The 18,047-nt window shown below is 39.7% G+C and overlaps 1 protein-coding gene across 3 annotated transcripts in view; it reads left to right on the top strand.

Moving 5' to 3' along the window:
• Positions 1-9,817: 9,817 nt before the first annotated feature.
• The window catches only part of LOC109042933 (organic cation transporter protein), a 58,254-nt gene continuing 50,024 nt past the window's right edge, over positions 9,818-18,047 (top strand). For 2 of the 3 annotated variants that reach the window (XM_019059929.2, XM_019059937.2), the window contains exons 1-2: positions 9,818-9,976; positions 14,940-15,206. In XM_019059929.2, the coding sequence (XP_018915474.2) occupies positions 15,200-15,206 (7 nt within the window). In that variant the 5' untranslated portion in view covers positions 9,818-9,976; positions 14,940-15,199. Of the gene's footprint in view, positions 9,977-14,919; positions 15,207-18,047 lie in introns of those variants that run through there. The other variant, XM_072302947.1, reaches the window with a different exon arrangement.

An 18,047-nucleotide genomic window follows, 5' to 3' on the forward strand; every position in this document is an offset into this window, starting at 1 on the left:
AATTTACCGTACTGCCTAAATACTTTTCCGTAGTAATATAAGCCTTACTTTATATTAGTAATAAATAAAAGCAAGCAAAAGGCGAAAGACTCCAATGTGAGAGCGCCGAGTCAATAGGAGGGGTCGGTCATCGCGCATCACGTGTCTTGTTTTCCATGAATACAGAGCTTTTCCGACCTCAGTACAGAGTAAATTACCCTTTCCTTACGTAATTTTTGTAAAGGATTACATTTTTTAAGATATTAGAGCGAAATAAGATTTAAGTAGATAAAGATTTTGATAGATTTTGACCCAATTTTTCATGACTACTGGAAATGGGATCCTTGATAACTTATTTTTAGCTTATTTTTCATGTTACTTTCGGCGAATGGGACCATGAGCTGCTTACATAAGCAAGAATTCTGCAATACTTGACGCAAAGACATTACTTGAGGAGTGAGAAGGGGGGGGGGGGGGGGCTTCACAGTCCCTTGCCACTAAGGTGCCCAGCTTTCCTTCCTTTTCCTCTAATATCGTTTTTCGTTCATGTTAATTGGTTTCTCGCAATTGCATAGGTACTGATACATACGGAACATTCCGACAGTGTTCTTTTCTCCTCTTTTTTACTCCAGCCAGTCAACAGACGTATTAATTTTCATGAACTTCCCACTCTTTCAGATATTCAACAAATCACGGAGATCGGTAGATCTCCCCGCCAAGCTAAAAATATAAATATAAGGAGAACAACCAAATAAAACCTCCCAGAGTAAGACCGGAAAACGCCTTCAAACGGCTCTGCAGCAACCACACACACGCGGGGCGATAATCCGATAACCGTCGGCCGACGTCCGATAACCGTCGGCCGACGGTATACATTACAGAAAATATTAGGAATTGCCGATTTTCGCTGCTTTTTAACTTTTATCACCCCGTAGCAAAAAAACTACTCAAAGGATCATGTTTAAATTTGGCATGATGATTTCTCACGATTCAAAGGCCATACCTTTTGGTGTCTGATGTTTCAAAACTTATTATTAACGAAGATATGACGTTTTAAAGATTATAAAACGCCACCGGACTTCCTTCGTTAATTGCCGATTTTCGCTGCTTTTTAACTTTTATCACCCCGTAGCAAAAAAACTACTCAAAGGATCATGTTGAAATTTGGCATGATGATTCTTCAAGATTGAAAGGTCACAATTTTTGGTGTCTGATGTTTCAAAACTTATTATTAACGGAGATATGACGTTTTAAAGATTATAAAACGCTACCGGACTTCCTTCCTTTTCTAGAACTCCAGGCCTGGTTATAGCTGCCGATTCTCATTGTTAGCGCGCTTTTTTTTATCAAACCAAAACGAAAACACTTGAATAAACTCATTCAGTGTCAAAAGAAGAACAATTTGGGAATTTATTCGGAATATATTAAAGTTTAGCGGCTTCTTTCATAAGTTCCCGGGTCGTAAGTTATTTCTGACGCTAGAGTTCGCATGCCATTACGGCACGGCGGCGCGGCCATTCGTGGTTTTGTTTGTTATTGTTATTACACCAAAAACACTTCCGTGTAAAAATGACCCGCCAAGCTAAAAATATAAATATTCGTCGCCTCAAAAGCAATGATATCAAATGAAGTAGACGCCAAGCAAATTTCCTGAATATAAATTGTAAGTTTCTGCTCCCTTCAACATTATTACCGGAAAAACGAAAATTATAGACAAAAAAAAATAATTTAAAAAAGGGATACAAATTTATCACCTTTTTTTGTAGTACAATTGTACAAAAAAATGATAAATTTGTATCGGTTTTTTTAAATTATTTTTTTTTGTCTATAATTTTCGTTTTTCCGGTAATAATGTTGAAGGGAGGAGAGACTTACAATTTATATTCAGGAAATTTGCTTGGCGTCTACTTCATTTGATATCATTGCTTTTGAGGCGACGAATATTTATATTTTTAGCTTGGCGGGTCATTTTTACACGGAAGTGTTTTTGGTGTGATATGCATATTTCACAAAATAGAACGATATATCAAATGAATAATAAAAAAGAAGATATCTGAATCGCTTCTTTTTATCGAGTCACACTTGAAGATTATTATTGATATAATAACCACAAGACATAAAAAATGGAATGAGCAGTAAAAAAAATCCATGTATATTATCTTTCATTTTGTTCTATGGATTTTGGAGTGGAGTTGGACATTTGTATTGAAAAAAATATTAATATAGGAGGAAATTTATTTATCATATGCAGGTTCTGATCCTTTAAAGAACCTCTGAGAAGGACCAGTACCTCAGGAAGAAATTCATTGCATTTCTTCTTTTTTAACCCGCAAATTTCGTACCAATTTTTTATTTGTATACAGCTCGTAGAAGAGTTCTAGGTATGTCGGAGACAATTTTCAAGAATCGGGACTTGCGAAATATTTAATGCACAAAACGCACACCTTAAACTTTATCGCACGGTATAACACTGATCAAATTAGCTTCAGAGATTATCAGAGGGTTAATTTCTTGTCAAAATATCAACAAATCAGTCAAAATCAGTAATCGGTAATCAGTTGCAAAATTACCGAGATTGAGGGAAATCGTGTGATGCGAGATTTTATTGATGACATGAGAGCAGGATATGTTCCCAGTAGGCGCGACTTCATATCACTCAAACGGACCGTTTTTGCAGATTAGCGGATATTGGCGGCTAATTATTACTCAATAATATTCCTTATACTTATACAAGAAGCAGTCCAACAAAGGTTTTTGGGGGATCTTTTATCCCTATCAAGCTTTCTCAAGATTCTTTTGGCGTTTCTTGGAGCAAGTTTTGAATGTGGTTTTGGTCCTCTTAAAAAAATGCCTATACGTAGCAATGATGTACCAAAATGTTCCTTCAAGAGAAGAGAATAAGCATGCTTGTTTTTTACCTCATTTTTTTACAAAATTAGGTTCCCTGTCTTGAAAGTCTGGCTAGAAGCCGTCTCCCGGGAACTTTAGGATTGGTAAGCATATTTAGATACCATCCTGGTACAAACACTTTAAAATCATTTTTCAGGTCATCGTGGTATACAAATAAGATGAGTGACTTTTAGCCCCCCCCCCCCCCTTCCCGAGACGACTATACGTCGGATTTTATTCCGTTCAACTCATGACTGATACAGTTATCTTGGATGCTTTAATACTTGAACTTGACAAATCCATACAACAAAACAATCCATAACTCCAGCACCTAACCCCTTCTCCTTCCGTTGCCGTCCGCTCGCTTGTATAAATATGTACATATATTACCTGCAAAAGTTAAGCCTTTTTTAAGGCTTCATAGGTAGTAGGATATATTCATAATATTTTTAAAACTACGCATCGTTGAAATTAAACAAAGACAAGCGGTTGTTTCGTCGGTAACACCGTACCGCGCCGCCGCGCGCGTCCCGGGCAGGCAGCGCAGCGCGCGGATCTGCCTCAGAACGGCCGGCTCCCCGTCCCCCGATGGTTTTTCCCGTTTTCACGCCTAAAATATCGATCCCACGGAAAAATTCATAAGAACCAGTTTTGTTCCTAATAAAATTTCCCATCGTTCTGTTGTAAAAAAATTACGCTAACATTAGCTGTTCCGTAGTTATTCAAAATTCAAAATTTGGGGGCCCCCCTGCCCCCCCAGGGGGCTCAGATTTTTGGGGTCTATGTCTAAATCGAATGTCTATAGGGTAGAGATGAATCCCTGAAAGTTTCATGCTTTCTTCCAGAAGTGCACGATTGTTACGCTTATCGGCCCCACTACTGCATGCGGATGCGTCTATTCGTTAGTGTTACTAAACCGTAAAAAGGTGAAAATCGAAAAAAAACCATGTTGGTGTGTCTTCATTCTCACTATTTCAATTGAGGGACCTGGAAGAAACAAGGATAAGCAGAGCCTTTTATCGTTGAACCAACTGACCGTCTTATCTTCGGCTGAATGACACACAAGTTCTATGTACTTGGCCATTCTGCCGTGCTAAGGAAGAACACCATAAGAACATTCGAGAGTTGCCAAATTTCTTCCGGTAGAATGTTTAATTTTGAGGAAAGTTGTGAATATTTTTCCTAGAAATTTTCAGACACTCTAGATCAACTCACAAACCAAATTATCTGATAAATTGGAAGAAAAATATTCAAGAATTTTCCTGAAAATTAGTGATTTTTCCAAGGAAATCCGGCAACGTCTGAGGGCTCATACGGCGTTCTTCCTCAGCAAGGCAGCAGAGGATTTTCATCCGAGTAATCCACCTTCCGGTCTGTCTGATGCCCATTAATCTCTCTAAAACCGATTAATCAATAGAAATAATAAATCATACAGCTCAGAGCAAAATGACTGAAAACCTGAAATTAAGAGGAGGTAAGCATTTGAATACTCACGACTCATCGGTAAATCGTGCTGTCGGGAAGGATGCGCTCATGTTTCTCGCTAAATGAGTCGCTTCTGGAAGGTAATAAGAATCGGAAGTTCTCATTCTCTTTTCGTCTTTTACACCTTTTTTTTTGTTAATCTCCGTCAATTTGTTTTGCTTCAAGTGAAACTTGGATCCTGGTAACTCTGAAGCCTCCTTTTTACTTATGGGAATTTTACCCGGTCCTCTCTCAATTGGACTACATTTTGCAATTAGGAACTATAAATTTCGGCCCGGTCTAAATAACAACGTATGTGCCATTGGTTTCCCTATGCACAAAAGTTTTTTCTCAGATGAGCCAGAATTTATGGCTCCAAATTGCAAAATGCAGTCCAATTAGAGTACCTTTATAAGGAGAGTATGGTCGCTGCGATCACAACCTCTAATTGGCTGAGCCACCTTAGGCTAAAGGAGCCTTCTAGGGCCCAAACATTTAGGACAATATAAGTAAATTTAAACGCAAAATATAGTTTCATTCGCGAATCGTAACGAAAACTTTGCTCAAATGCATTATTACAATGTATTTAAATAGTGTTACCGCTAAAAGTGCGTTACTTTCGAGGAAAATCATTTTAGACAAAGTAAGGTTGCCAGCAAGTGCGGTTGGTAATAACCGTCAAAAGTTGGCAATGACCCCCCTCCTATCCTCATAAACCAAAACGAAGCGTCGCCATTTTTGAGCCGAAGCCCTCAATGGGGCCCAAAGTCCAAACTCTCCCTATAGTCCAGGCAATAGAGATCAATATAGGGGTTTTGAGGGAAAGTTTAGTCGAACTAGCAATTATGGGCTAACTTTATGTTTTTTAGGTCGTAGAATCCGAATTTCAACTTGCCTGACAGATCCGACCCCTCCCCCGGCCGCCATTTTGAAAAAACGCCTAAAATTTACGGTTTTTCCCCATTTTTCGCTCATAACTTCTTTTCTGTTCAAAATATCGGAAATCTCGTCACTTCTGTGGAAAGACGATTAAATTTGCAAGAGATTGGTGTATACATATGTACACTTAACGTGAAAATAGTGAGAATATGGGAGCGCGACGAAGGCAGCGGGAGATATCGATTTTGCGCCATTAGATACTTAACACCCTGCATCCCTGTAACGTTTTACGTGGAGTCATATTAAACAAGCGGTTATTTCAATGTATTATTTTATTAATCCCATTACATAAATGACTGGTTAAGGATTCAGACAAAATAAAACATATTTTCAAAATGTGGACATCTTTGATAAGTAGGTGAGTTAGTCCAATCGTGGGCGTTTGGCAGCTCGGCGCAACGAAGTTTTAATTTTTGGTGACGGACAGGTGGATGGGCCTGGTTCTCCTCAATAGACATCAGGGCTGGCGTTGATCTCCGACACTATAACAGTATCCAGAATATGAAGCTAGAAGTCAGACAAAAAAAAAGAAAAGAAAAGGAAAGAAAAGGAATGAAAAGAAAAGAAAAGAAAAGAAAAGAAAAGAAAAGAAAAGAAAAGGGGGAAAAAGGAACCTAAATTGAAGGAAGATTAAAATTTTCGCATCACTAATCCCAAATAGAAAAAAGCATTCTGGTTTACTGCATCAAGCAGTCTGGTGTTCATAAATGGTGTGTATTTCTGATAATCCTGCAAGTGCAAAACGAGTTGTCGAGGTGCGTGCGGTTGCAGGAAATGTGGGCTTAAATGCTCAGCATTGTGCATCAACTGCAGTGATACATGCGAAAACATGCCTGAAATTGCTTTAGCGGACTCTGAGGACGAGGATGATATTAAAGCTTATGACTTTTTCGACGAGCCAAGTACAGAGGAAGATTTTGAAGCTGTCATGACTGAAGTTCAAGACCTTCAGAAATAAACAATGAACCTAAAGGTTTGTTATTTCTTTCACACTGCTCGCTTGTTATCAAAAACTTCTAGCATAGAAAAAATACCATGACAAGCTTTATTAAACAATCAGGTGTTCGTTAGTGACATGTAACTATTCCTGATAATCATTACCAAAAATTTCGGTTAGGATTATCAGAAATACACACCATATATGAACACCAGACTGCTAGATACAGTAAACCAGAACGCTTTTTCTATTTGGGATAAGTGATGCAAAAATTTTAATCTTCCATCAATTTAGGTTCCTTTTTTTCCTCTTTTCTTTTCTTTTTTTTTGTCTGACTTCTAGCTTCATATTCTGGATACTGTGTTAGAGTCGGAGATCAACGCCGGCCGTGATGTCTATGGAGGAGAACCAGGCCCATCCACCTGTCCGCCACCAAAAGTTGGAACTTCGTTTCACCGAACTGTCAAACGCCCACGATTGGACTAACTCACTTACTTATCAAACATGTCCACATTTTGAAAATATTTTTGATTTTGTCTACATCCGTAACCAGTCATTCATGTAATGGGATTAATAAAATAATACATTGAAATAACCGCTAGTATACTATGACTTACACGTAAAGGGTCGCAGGGATAAAGGGTGTTAAGTACCCATCCAAAAAGTAAGGTTCCCCACCTTGTATCTTCCGAGCAAAACAAGATAAATCAAATCGGTAAAAGAGCACATATCAGGCATACTCTAAGCTTTAAAACAAGCTCAAGTTTTTGAAAATCGGTCAAAGGATTCGCGAGTAAACTTAATTTTACAGAGACAACCTCCTGTCGCCGCGTGCCCACCTCCGGGTCAGGATGCGCGGAGAGTCGATTATTGAAGACTCGGGTTATCGCCTCTATACATCACATCAACAAGGAATTTTAAAGTTTTTATTGAGTAGGCCTTACCTTACTTTTTGACGTAGTCTCCACATCTTTTTTGACATTTCTGGTATCATTACAGCAGCTTCTTGATGCCCTCCGCGTATAGAAGCTTTCGCCCTGACTCTGAAACCAGTCATTGACAGCGCCAGTGCCAGTTTGAATCGGTTGAAAATCGCTTCCATCGTGGAAGTTTTTCCGCTCGGGAACGATTGAAAGTCACATGAAGCTAAAGTAAGAGAGTTTGAAGGATTGGGGGAAAATTTCCCTACGCAAAGCAACTGATCTGGAAGTGCAGATCGCTGTCAATGACTGGTTTTGGAGTCAAGGCGAAAGCTTCTACGCGGAAGGCATCAAGAAGCTGCTGTAATAATACCAGAAATGTCAAAAAAGATGTGGGGACTACGTCAAAAAGTAAGATAAGGCCTACTCAATGAAAACTTTATAATTCTTTGTTGATGTGATGTATAGAGGCGATAACCCGAGTCTTCAATAATCGATTCTCCGTGCATCCTGACCCCGGAGGTGGGCACGCGGCGACAGGAGGTTGTCTCAGTAAAATTAAGTTTACTCGCAGATTCTTTGACCGATTTTCAAAAACTTGAGCTTGTTTTAAAGCTTAGAGCATGCCTAATATGTGCTTTTTTACCGATTTGATTTATCTCTTTTCGCTCGGAAGATACAAGGTAGGGAACCTTACTTTTTGGATGACCCTCGTATCTAATGGCGCAAAATCGATATCTCCCGCTGCCTTCGCCGCGCTCCCATTCTCACTATTTTCACGTTAAGTGTACATATGTATACACCAATCTCTTGCAAATTTAATCGTCTTTCCACAGAAGTGACGAGATTTCCGATATTTTGAACAGAAAAAAAGTTATGAGCGAAAAATGGGGAAAAACCGTAAATTTTAGGCGTTTTTTCAAAATGGCGGCCGGGGGAGGGGTCGGATCTGTCAGGCAAGTTGAAATTCGGATTCTACGACCCAAAAATCATAAAGTTAGCCCATAATTGCTAGTTCGACTAAACTTTCCCTCAAAAATCCTATATTGCCTGGACTACTATGAAAGTACTCTACTCTCGATGTGGGATGCACTGTCCATATGTGAGGATTCTTATTGACACTTATGAAATAACTATGAAAATGATGATGGGCGTTCTACGATAAGTCTCTCGAGTTGAAGAGACAAAGATCTGACACCGACCGTCGCGTCGTGAGTTCAATTGCAACCGTTCGCAAGTAATTTTAGATTTTGAAATGTTACCATAGACGGTTTAGTATGGCTGTCATGAGGGTTGCATACTCAACTTTGTGTAGGTGATATTATTGTCTATTTTTCAAAAACCAGTCCACCATATTTAAGTTTGAAGGAATTGAAAATATTAAAGAAATTTTAAAAAAAAACTGTCTTTTCGAATTATTTACTCTCAGTCTGTCACTCCAAAACCACGGCCACGGTTGCTTATACACTCCGAGTCGGCCATGCAAATTTCCGGTGTTCGTCGGAAAATTCCATGTCCGATTCCTCCAAAGGTTCACACTCCCATAGAGCAAAAAAGGAAGGGCTTGCTTCTTGAGGATTGTTCACCCCGTGACGCAGGTCAGTGCAACATGATGTCGATATTTCAGCAAAATCATGAATTCGAAGCATGAATAGCGGACCATAACGCCCAATTTTTTTGTTAAATCAACTCATGATATAATTTCAAACACGTTATAAAAGATGATTTTTTTTCCATAAACTACGCCATTTTCAAGAAAATTGATGATAAAAACCGTCCGTACCGACTTACGTCATCAAAAAAATCCAAGATGTCCGGAATTCAAACATCAGTGCTCCCATTTCCCGGAACGAATTTCGAATTTGGTACCGAATTTCGGAACTTTTGAGATTTTCCTGAATTTTTCCCGAAACTCTTCAAATCCCCGAAATGTTTCGGATCTTTTGCATTTTCCGGAACTTTCTCGGAAATTTTGAAAAAAATCTAAAAATAATTCCGGAACTTTTGACGATCATGGAGTGGGAGGATCGGAACAGAAAAGTTCCGAATCCCGGAACTTTTGATGACATGGAATGGGAGCACTGCGGGCCGATTATTGAAACTGATAGACAAAGCGATAGACAAAGAAGACATAGCAAGTATAGAGCGATCCTATCGGTTGACATGGTTGGTTCTTACAGACTAAGGAAAAAAATTATGGACTAACTGTCGGGTCTTTGGTGGGTTACCGTTAGTTAGTCCATTACCTACCTCCTATGTCCATTGCCACCACGCGCTTCCACCAATACGATCCCTCCAAATCCCTTTTGTCGTCTATGTCTATAGCTTTGTCTGTCAGTTTCAATGATCGGCCTGCTGGCAAACACCTCCTTTTTTTTCTCTGTCATACTCCAATGTGGGTCGCTCACCACTCATTTTCAGGCGAAAACAATTACTTGAGTCTCAAAGGCATCCGTCACACTATTGAAAGCCGTCGATGAGATGTGTTCAAAATATTTACCTCCGGATTTGAACCCAATTGTGGGCGCACGGCACGGTGCCCCCCAGCCCCCCAGCCCCCCACTTCCTCCGTCGACCCCGCGAAGGTCCAGGATGTCTACCACGTGACGATGTCCACGAGGCGCGATGACTATGGCTGTGGCTCGTCATTCTTATCAACCGGTCACATCGAGTTATTTCTGTTTCCATCCTCCGAACTCCGATCATCCGCGACAGTCGTTATCACCTCGCCGATCGCATCGCGTCGGCATCACCTCGCACCTTCTAAATCGCGGTCTCGTCGCCCGGCAGTCCCGTTCCTCGCGCTCACAACGTGGTTTTCTTCACGCGCCTCTACTGCGAAATTAAGGTTAGAACCTGGGGTTTTTCAACCCAACAGTGTTGTGTTGTGGTTTCAAGTGCTCAAAAAGAGTTTCTTTGCCTAGGATGTTGTTTTATATTTTTTATTTTTTATTTTTTATTTTATTTTTTGATTTTTCTAATCTTTTGATTTTTTTGTTTTATTTGTGGGGCAGGATATACATACATTTCATATTTACGTAGGTAATTCAACTGTTTGAAATGAAAGAGTCCGCTCGTAAAAGGGTGGTTTGAAGACGAACCTCTTTTGAGCGAAATGGTTTAGAAATTGAAAAATGTTTTGAAACAAGAGCACATAAGACTTGCAGTGATGCTAAGATTGTGCAACTTGGTGCATCGGTTAGTTAGTCAATTGAACAGTTTGAAAGCCTTCCTCCAATTTTGATTAATTTTCCTGTGAAAATATTAGCATGTATGCGTAGCCTGGTTTGCTAAAAATTGTTTACAGAGTCGCACAATCTTAGCAGCATTATACGCCCTTTGTTCCAAAGAACTCCTCAATTGTAAGGACGGGCGCATTTTGGCCTCTAATTCCGCAAAGTAGCATGGGGTGTCGAAATATGAAGGTGTGTTCCCAAAAATAGGTAGATGTTGGTTTTAAAACAAAGGGTAATTTTAAATGACGCCATCCCTTTTGAGGAAACTCTTCAATGAAGAAGTTCTTTTGAATTTGAATGGCCATGTACATACAACCTTTGCAATGCTGATTAGATCCCGCATACCGACGTAATTTTTTCAATCACCATTTCATACATATTCCTTAAATTATAGTTTTTTTGCGCCAATATTCTCTAATACGTAGCCGTCTAAGCTATAACGCTTTGATACAACTATTTGAGCTTCATGGATGTCCGTATTGCATACGCACGGAAGAGAAGGCGTTTTGACTTCCGAAGCTCTCACCACTTCACCTCTCCCGCGTCGCCAACGGTGGTCTTTACTGCAAAGATCCAAAATGGCAGAGCGTTTTCAACCCTTTGTTTATACAAACAGGTATCTCCTTTGCGCGAACAGTTGCATACAGGCGTAGGATATGCGAGTATCTTTTGTGCTTCAGTTTTGATATCGCAATGTGCTGAGCATGATTTGTGAGGCAACTATTCATGTCTGAGGGATGTATTCGAAGTAGAAATGAAGGTTTGAAAGCGCTGCGCCATTTCAGATCCTTGCAGTGAAGTCCATCGGGAAATGAAACGAGTTTTTCAGAGAGGTTGGGCATGCAATTTCCGACTACAACTGCAAATTTTGACGTTTGTTACCTTACAATAAATTAAGTAGGATGCTTCTTGATGGGAAGTTTAGGAGACAATCAATAAAACCACGTCTAAAACCTCTACTTTCCGTATTAGCATCGATATGAGCTTTCAATGTTTCCAAATTTTTTATAACTCCTCTCATTGACTCGCTTCACTGATAGTGAGAACTGCGGTCCACGGTTGAAGAGGCGAATTTAAGTGCCTAAATAGTCAACACGCCTTCTTTTCCGTGCGTATGCAACGCGGACATCCATGGAGCTCGAATAGTTGTATCAAGGCGTTATAATGAAACTTGTTTCGTATCCGTCGCTTGAAACTAAGTGAAACTTTGATTTTACATTAATTTATTAATCCATCCATTTAATGGAGAAGTTGCATGTGCACTGAGAAAAAACTATGGCTTATAAACCTATTAGAGGTAAATATGGAACACCACTAATAGTAGTACCTCTACATATAATAATAGCACATATACCTTAGTTATGGTACGGGGTACCTTAATTAGGTACAGAGACCTTAGTATGGTTCACAGACCGAGAATCATTAGTTTATTTACGACAATTATAGGTGTTCCATATTTACCTCTAATAGGTTTATTAACCATAGTTTTTTCTCAGTGTGTGAGATTTACGATTGACAATTGGTTCTTACGTAAAAGTTCGCGAGAAACACGATGGTGCCACCGGTTCTCTCCGAAATTAACTCCCAAGCTCAAAAAAAGCTCTGAAGTTGAGGCCAAAATGGAGGGGATATCCCACGCTATCCTGAGAGTCCACCTCTACATCAAGACAAACTCTCCATGCAAAGATAGAGAGCTAATACATTAGCAGGGTTGCCGTGTTTTCAGTTTTAGAGTCCCCAGATAAAGTGGCAGCCCTGTCGATGTATTTGCTCCCTAACTTTGCATGGAGAGTTTGTCTTGATGTAGAGGTGGACTCTCAGGATAGCGTGGGATATCCCCTCCATTTTGGCCTCAACTTGAGACCTATTTTTGAGCTTGGGATTTGATTTCAGTGAAAACCAGTGGCACCATCGTGTTTCTCGCGAACTTTCACATAAGTCTCAACGGTCAAGTCGCTAATTCCTCACGCATGCTACATCTCCATTACATCGTGTCTTATTGTGCCGATAAAGTAAACCGTTGCTGGTTTCAATTGTAACACTTTCGATTTTCATTTTTTTTAAATGCATTGTTTAAATGTATTACAACGTTGCCGATCCCGGAAATTGCAAAAAAATTACGTATCTGAGCATGTAGAGTTCCCTTTGAGCTATTTTACTGAGTCGTCTTTTGTGTGGACTTTTCTTGGTTTTTTCTTTTGGGGAAACTAATTTCAACATTTAAGCGTGAAATTTTCCAAGAACGATCCAAATAAATAGCACGGAATTTGGAACAAAAACGATTCGTCTATGGAAAAACTGAAATACGATAGTAAATCTGTTAAATCAGGAGTCAAAACATACGTAATGCGTTATTTGTGAATATAGAACAGTAAGCAAATGTTTACCTGAGTAAGAAGGAGTACAGAAATAATTATCAAACCAAAATCGCCAATTGCAACCCTTATAATATGATAGCGAGGGGAAAAGAGACAAACGCCTCTTCTGAGGACATACAGTATTTTGATTTTTTTTCTCACTAAAAACAAGCCTCATTGCGAGCAGAAATTCATACTAAAAGAGCGTTTTCCATGAGCGCTTAGAATTATGATTCATCGAATTATTGGCAGTAGGCAGGGAATCATGTTTCCCGTCAATTACATAAAAGTAGGATAAATTGAAAGGGAAGATTACCGGAAATGAACGATAGCGACCGCCCTTGACATTAAACTTTACGCTTTTAGCATTCTGCACTCGGACCTATCCCGGTGAATACTGCCGTGCTAAGGAAAAACACCGTATGAACATTCGAAGGCTGCCAAATTTCCCTCCATAAAATGTATATTTTTTGTGAGAAAATATTCATATTTTTCCTCGATATTTTGTAGAGCTACGGCAGAAATTGCGACTTTAAAATTATCGGAAAAATCGGTAGAAAAATATTCATAAGCTCACCAGGAAATTCGTGTTTTACTAAAGGAGTTTTGGCAATGTCTGGATGCTCATGCTGCGTTTTTCCTTAGCAAAGCACAATACGGAACCAGTTGTTTCTAACGTTCATGCACGCAATATTTGTCAACATTCCACCCTAAACGGCTAATTTTTGCGGCGCGACTGGCCAAATTTCCATTTCTTTTATGCTCCGAACAATGAGCGAGAAGGCGCCGTGCGCCGTCGGGATAGTTAAACGTCCCAAATATTGCGTAAACAAAATTATTTTAATGCCAATACGGTCCCATCCTAATTGCAGTCATTCTTCGGCGCAAGTCACGCTAGTCTCCAAGCTTCGAATTGGTCGAAAAATAACCAAACAAATCCTTTGTTCCGAGTCTTGAAGACCGCCGCGCTCATTGGGGCCCTGCACAGTGCGTGCGCAAACGAAATAAGGATTCAAAATATTTTGAATCGCGCCCAATTATTCAAATTCCCGGTAGAAAGGAAACTTTCTGGAAAAAGTGGGACGTCAGCTTGCAGTGGATTTTTCCGATGATCGCGGTCGCGGAGCATGGTCATTTCCGCGCAGGACCCAATTTCATGCCACCTTTTGACTGGGCACGCGCGTAACTTGCTCTGATTGGTAGGAGACACATTGACGAGACCTCAACAGTGTAACAACAGTTCACCGTGACAATAGGGATTCGAGTAACATAGGACATACTTATTCAGTTTCTTGGACCTCTCCTTCGTAAGATATCAGGAAGCGGACGTTCACTTTAAAGAAACCCTTACTCCACTTTTACCTCTAACTCTTACCACAATAACTTCCTTCCCTCTAAAAAAAAATGAGTGCTACTTAAGAAGGGGTTTGTGCCCCGCTCGTCCATAACTCGTCCCGTCTATTTGGTTCCGCGACGTTGATTAGAATCTTCCTCCAGTTTTCATTAAATTTTCGATGAAATATTGCCGAAAAAACCTTAGTCTCCCTCAAAAAGTAAACATTTTATTTCTTACTTTGGAACATTACATGCCACTCGGTTTTAGCCCCTCCTGCCCTCATTATCTGGAGCTACACCCATTTTCTTGTTGGAGACTTCACGAGATATTTTAATATTTCTCAAAAGTAGTTTCAGATGAAAAATCCCGACTAGGTATCCTTCCACCTAGTTTTAACTTGCCTCGTTTTAATTTAGCTGCTCAAAACGGAAATAAAATTGGAGTGGAGAGGATTTTCCTAAAATTAAAGAAAGATCAGAATCAACAATGGGGTGCGTTTCTCACCAAAAGTGGTGGCTAGATTTTTTTAGGCCAGCATAATGATAATTTTTGTGATGAAAATATCAATGGAAAAACTACAGGGTCGCGTATATCGGTTTGAGACGTTGCATACTTTCATTCATATTTTATTTTTTAATTGGGACACTAAATGAAGTAACCTTCTGAATTTTTCTATGATTTTTCTTCTCTATTTGAAAAATATTCTGGGAAAATGCAAGCAAGAAAAATTATATTGTTCCTCTCAAAAAGTGAAAAAGGGGCAGGAAAGTTTGAAACGGCGTGATTGAGATATATGGTTTTCAAAAATATGTGAAGTAGTGCAAAGTGCGTGATTTTAAAAATTTTCCTAACGTAAATCCGTGAATTAAATTGTTTTTTTAGCAGTGTGTATCAATGAAGTAGAATCTGCGAGTGAACTCATTCCGTGATCCGGCTAAGTTTAATAAAGCGCTTTTCGATCTTAAAGCCTTTGCGTCCTCTGCAAAAACTACGAAAGTAATACACGTTTTCCACTAGTGCGTTAAATTTTAGTCAAATGAATTGTGAAGCGCAATTTTAAAACCAAGTGCAAGTTTTTGCACTAAAGGCCGTCATCACATCAAAAGAAGACTGTTCAAACACTTGTGGCTCCTTCATCAAAAATGACAGGTTTGTTCTCTTATTTATTCGATTATTTAGTTCATAGCACTACTATAACTATTTGTACTAATGAATGCGCAAACACAATTTATGGGTCTATCCATGAAGATAGACTATCAAGAAGCAAGGTTCCTCTGGGAACCGCGAGGGTTCTCTCAGATATATGTAACTCTGACTTCCCCATTAGTTACTAATGGTCTCTTCATTCACCCCATAGGGACCCACAGGTGTGCTTGCCCATCCTATGGGCTCCAATACTGCCATGCTAAGGATGAAAACCGTATGAGCCTTTAGACGTTGCCATATTGCCTTCAATATGAATAGAATTTACCAGGAAAATTGAGAGTCATCTTCTTCAAAATTTTCAGACAATTTTCACCACAATTTATTCTAAAGTATCTAAAAATTTCAAGGAAATATATACATAACTTTTCTACAAAACACATATTTTACCCGGGGAAATTTGACAACTTTCGAATGTTCATGAGGCGTTCTCCCTTTGCACGGCAGAACAGGTTCCAGTGGAATTCCCATTGGCACCTACTGAAATCTCATGGGCCCCCAGGGAACCTTTCTGACAGGGCTCAGAGGGTAAAAAATTGCAGATGATTTACTCGTATCATCCGAAGAATTTACGCAAATTACAAATATCGGCGTTAACCTAACAAGCGCAGCAAATGTTGGTAAAAACCCTTCCCACCCAAAGGCTCCGTCATTTTTGTGTTCCTTCGGATTCGCATAGGACCCAGTACTCATATTCTCTCTATGGAGGTACTCACAATCAGCGGAATGTGGAAGCAGAGACGTGATGAGTCGCCGAACTGTTAAACAATTGGAGCAGTTTTATGTTTTGATTGCGAGGCTGTGCATTGTGCATGGAGGTGGTGCGGCGGCGTACAGTGGAACGAGTCAATTCGAGAAGTTGGACAAAATGTGGAAACTTTAAAAGCTCATGATTCCGTTAATACAAAGTGTTGATTATTCAAAAGCGGTTTCTCTCGTAAAATTTTCTATGAAAAGCACCCCTTGGAATTTGACCGCGTTTAACAGAAAGGAACCAAGCCACATCAGCTATTGCCAATTTTAACTGGGCACTTTAATTTTTTACTAGAAAACGTTTGTGCGCATCCCTTTGAAAATTTTAAGGAATTTGCTTCGTGCTACGGAGAGGATTCACTGAAATTTGCACGAAAATCCGCACAACTGTTTTTATGTAAAAAATTAAATTAGCCAATTAAATTTGGCAATAGCTGATGTGGCTTGGTTCCTTTCTGTTTAACGCTGTCCAGTTGAAAGTGTGACGAAATGAACATTAAAATTTACAATTTTTGCCAAAAATTTTATGTCCAACTTCTTCCAAAGACTCGATCCAGTGTGCGGTGGCGGCTGCGGCGACACGCCGTCTCCTCTCATCAGTTGAGTCGTGATTGCCAGTTCCGCTGAAAAAAACAATTCACAACTTCTCCACCGACCTCTCCAGACTCCTCAGCCTCACCACCATTATCGTATAACTTATGTCACGCGGGAATGCGGGATTTACCGCGCTTAATCGTTTCCTTGCTCTTGCTCTCGCGGTATTGATTGTCACTTCTGACGGATGAAGCGTAAGAATTTTTAAGATGCATGGGTAAACGCACGTTCGTTGCCGCTCGGGAAAGATACCCATAACGCCTTCATATTCTATATAGGCAACACGGACATCCATAGAGTACGAATAGTTGCATCAAGGCGTTAGGAGCCACTATCTCTGGCTCTTCCATAAAAGCACGTATCTGCGTAGGGAAATCAATCGAAAACACAGGAAAAAGCGGAAACAAGGCTAAAACACAAAATTTAAAGGCAGGTCGTTTCGGTACCTTACGGCACCATTATCAACTGCAAAAAGAATTAAAAATAAAAAAGAAATTAAAATAAAAACCAGCAAACGGCGTTACATTGTGAAATTGGTAAATGAGACTGCAGTGATAACAGAATAAACAACAAACAAGGTGCGATATGCACCGTCCTGCAAAGAACGTCCTTCGCGTCCGAAACGTCCTGCCTTTATATTTTGTGTTTTAGCCTTGTTTCCGCTTTTTCCTGTGTTTTCGATTGTCGTTTCCGTTTCGGGCTGCTTTTACATACTCTTAAAATGAGCCAGAAATAGTGGTTCCTTATTGCAAAATGTAATCCTTATGATCATCGCGCCGTTAGATCTGTCGAAAAAAAAGATGGAAATGCCATGCCACGTTCTATTTCTGACAGAAGTGATGGAATTAAACACAGGGTGGGAAAAGCACACAGTCAATTAGGAAGCCTTTCAAAACCGTTGTGGCGTGATTTGATTCAAGGAGACTCTTGTTTTATGTGAGCAGGAAATTCAAATTATTAGTAGCCAATTCTGAATAAAAAATTTGATACCTTGGTTGGGAGATATTGTCAGTAATTTACGCCGAAAAAATTGTTTTTTACGTGTTTCGAGGAGAAAGCGTAAATTAGAATACTTAAATTCCTTCTTTGTTCTGCGGTCTGATTATTGAAATTTATACAGACAAAACGATAGAAAAGGAAGATGTAGGAAGTATGGAGCGATCCTATTGGTTGAAACGGGTGGTTAGTAAAGACTAAGGGGGAAAATGGAGGACAAACTGTAGGATATTTTGTCGGTTGCCATTAGCTGTCTATTTACTTACCTCCTTTAAGTCTATTACGTACCTCCTTTATCTATTGCAACCACCTGCCTCCGCCAATAGGATCGCCCCGCTTTCTCTCTGTTTTTATGACTATCACTTTGTCTATCAATGTCAATTAGCAGCCCGCAGCGGGCTGGTTATTGAAATGAATAGACGAAGCAATAGACACAGGAGACAG

This window comes from Bemisia tabaci, chromosome 7 (genome assembly GCF_918797505.1).
Source record: "Bemisia tabaci chromosome 7, PGI_BMITA_v3".
Lineage (NCBI taxonomy): Eukaryota > Metazoa > Arthropoda > Insecta > Hemiptera > Aleyrodidae > Bemisia > Bemisia tabaci.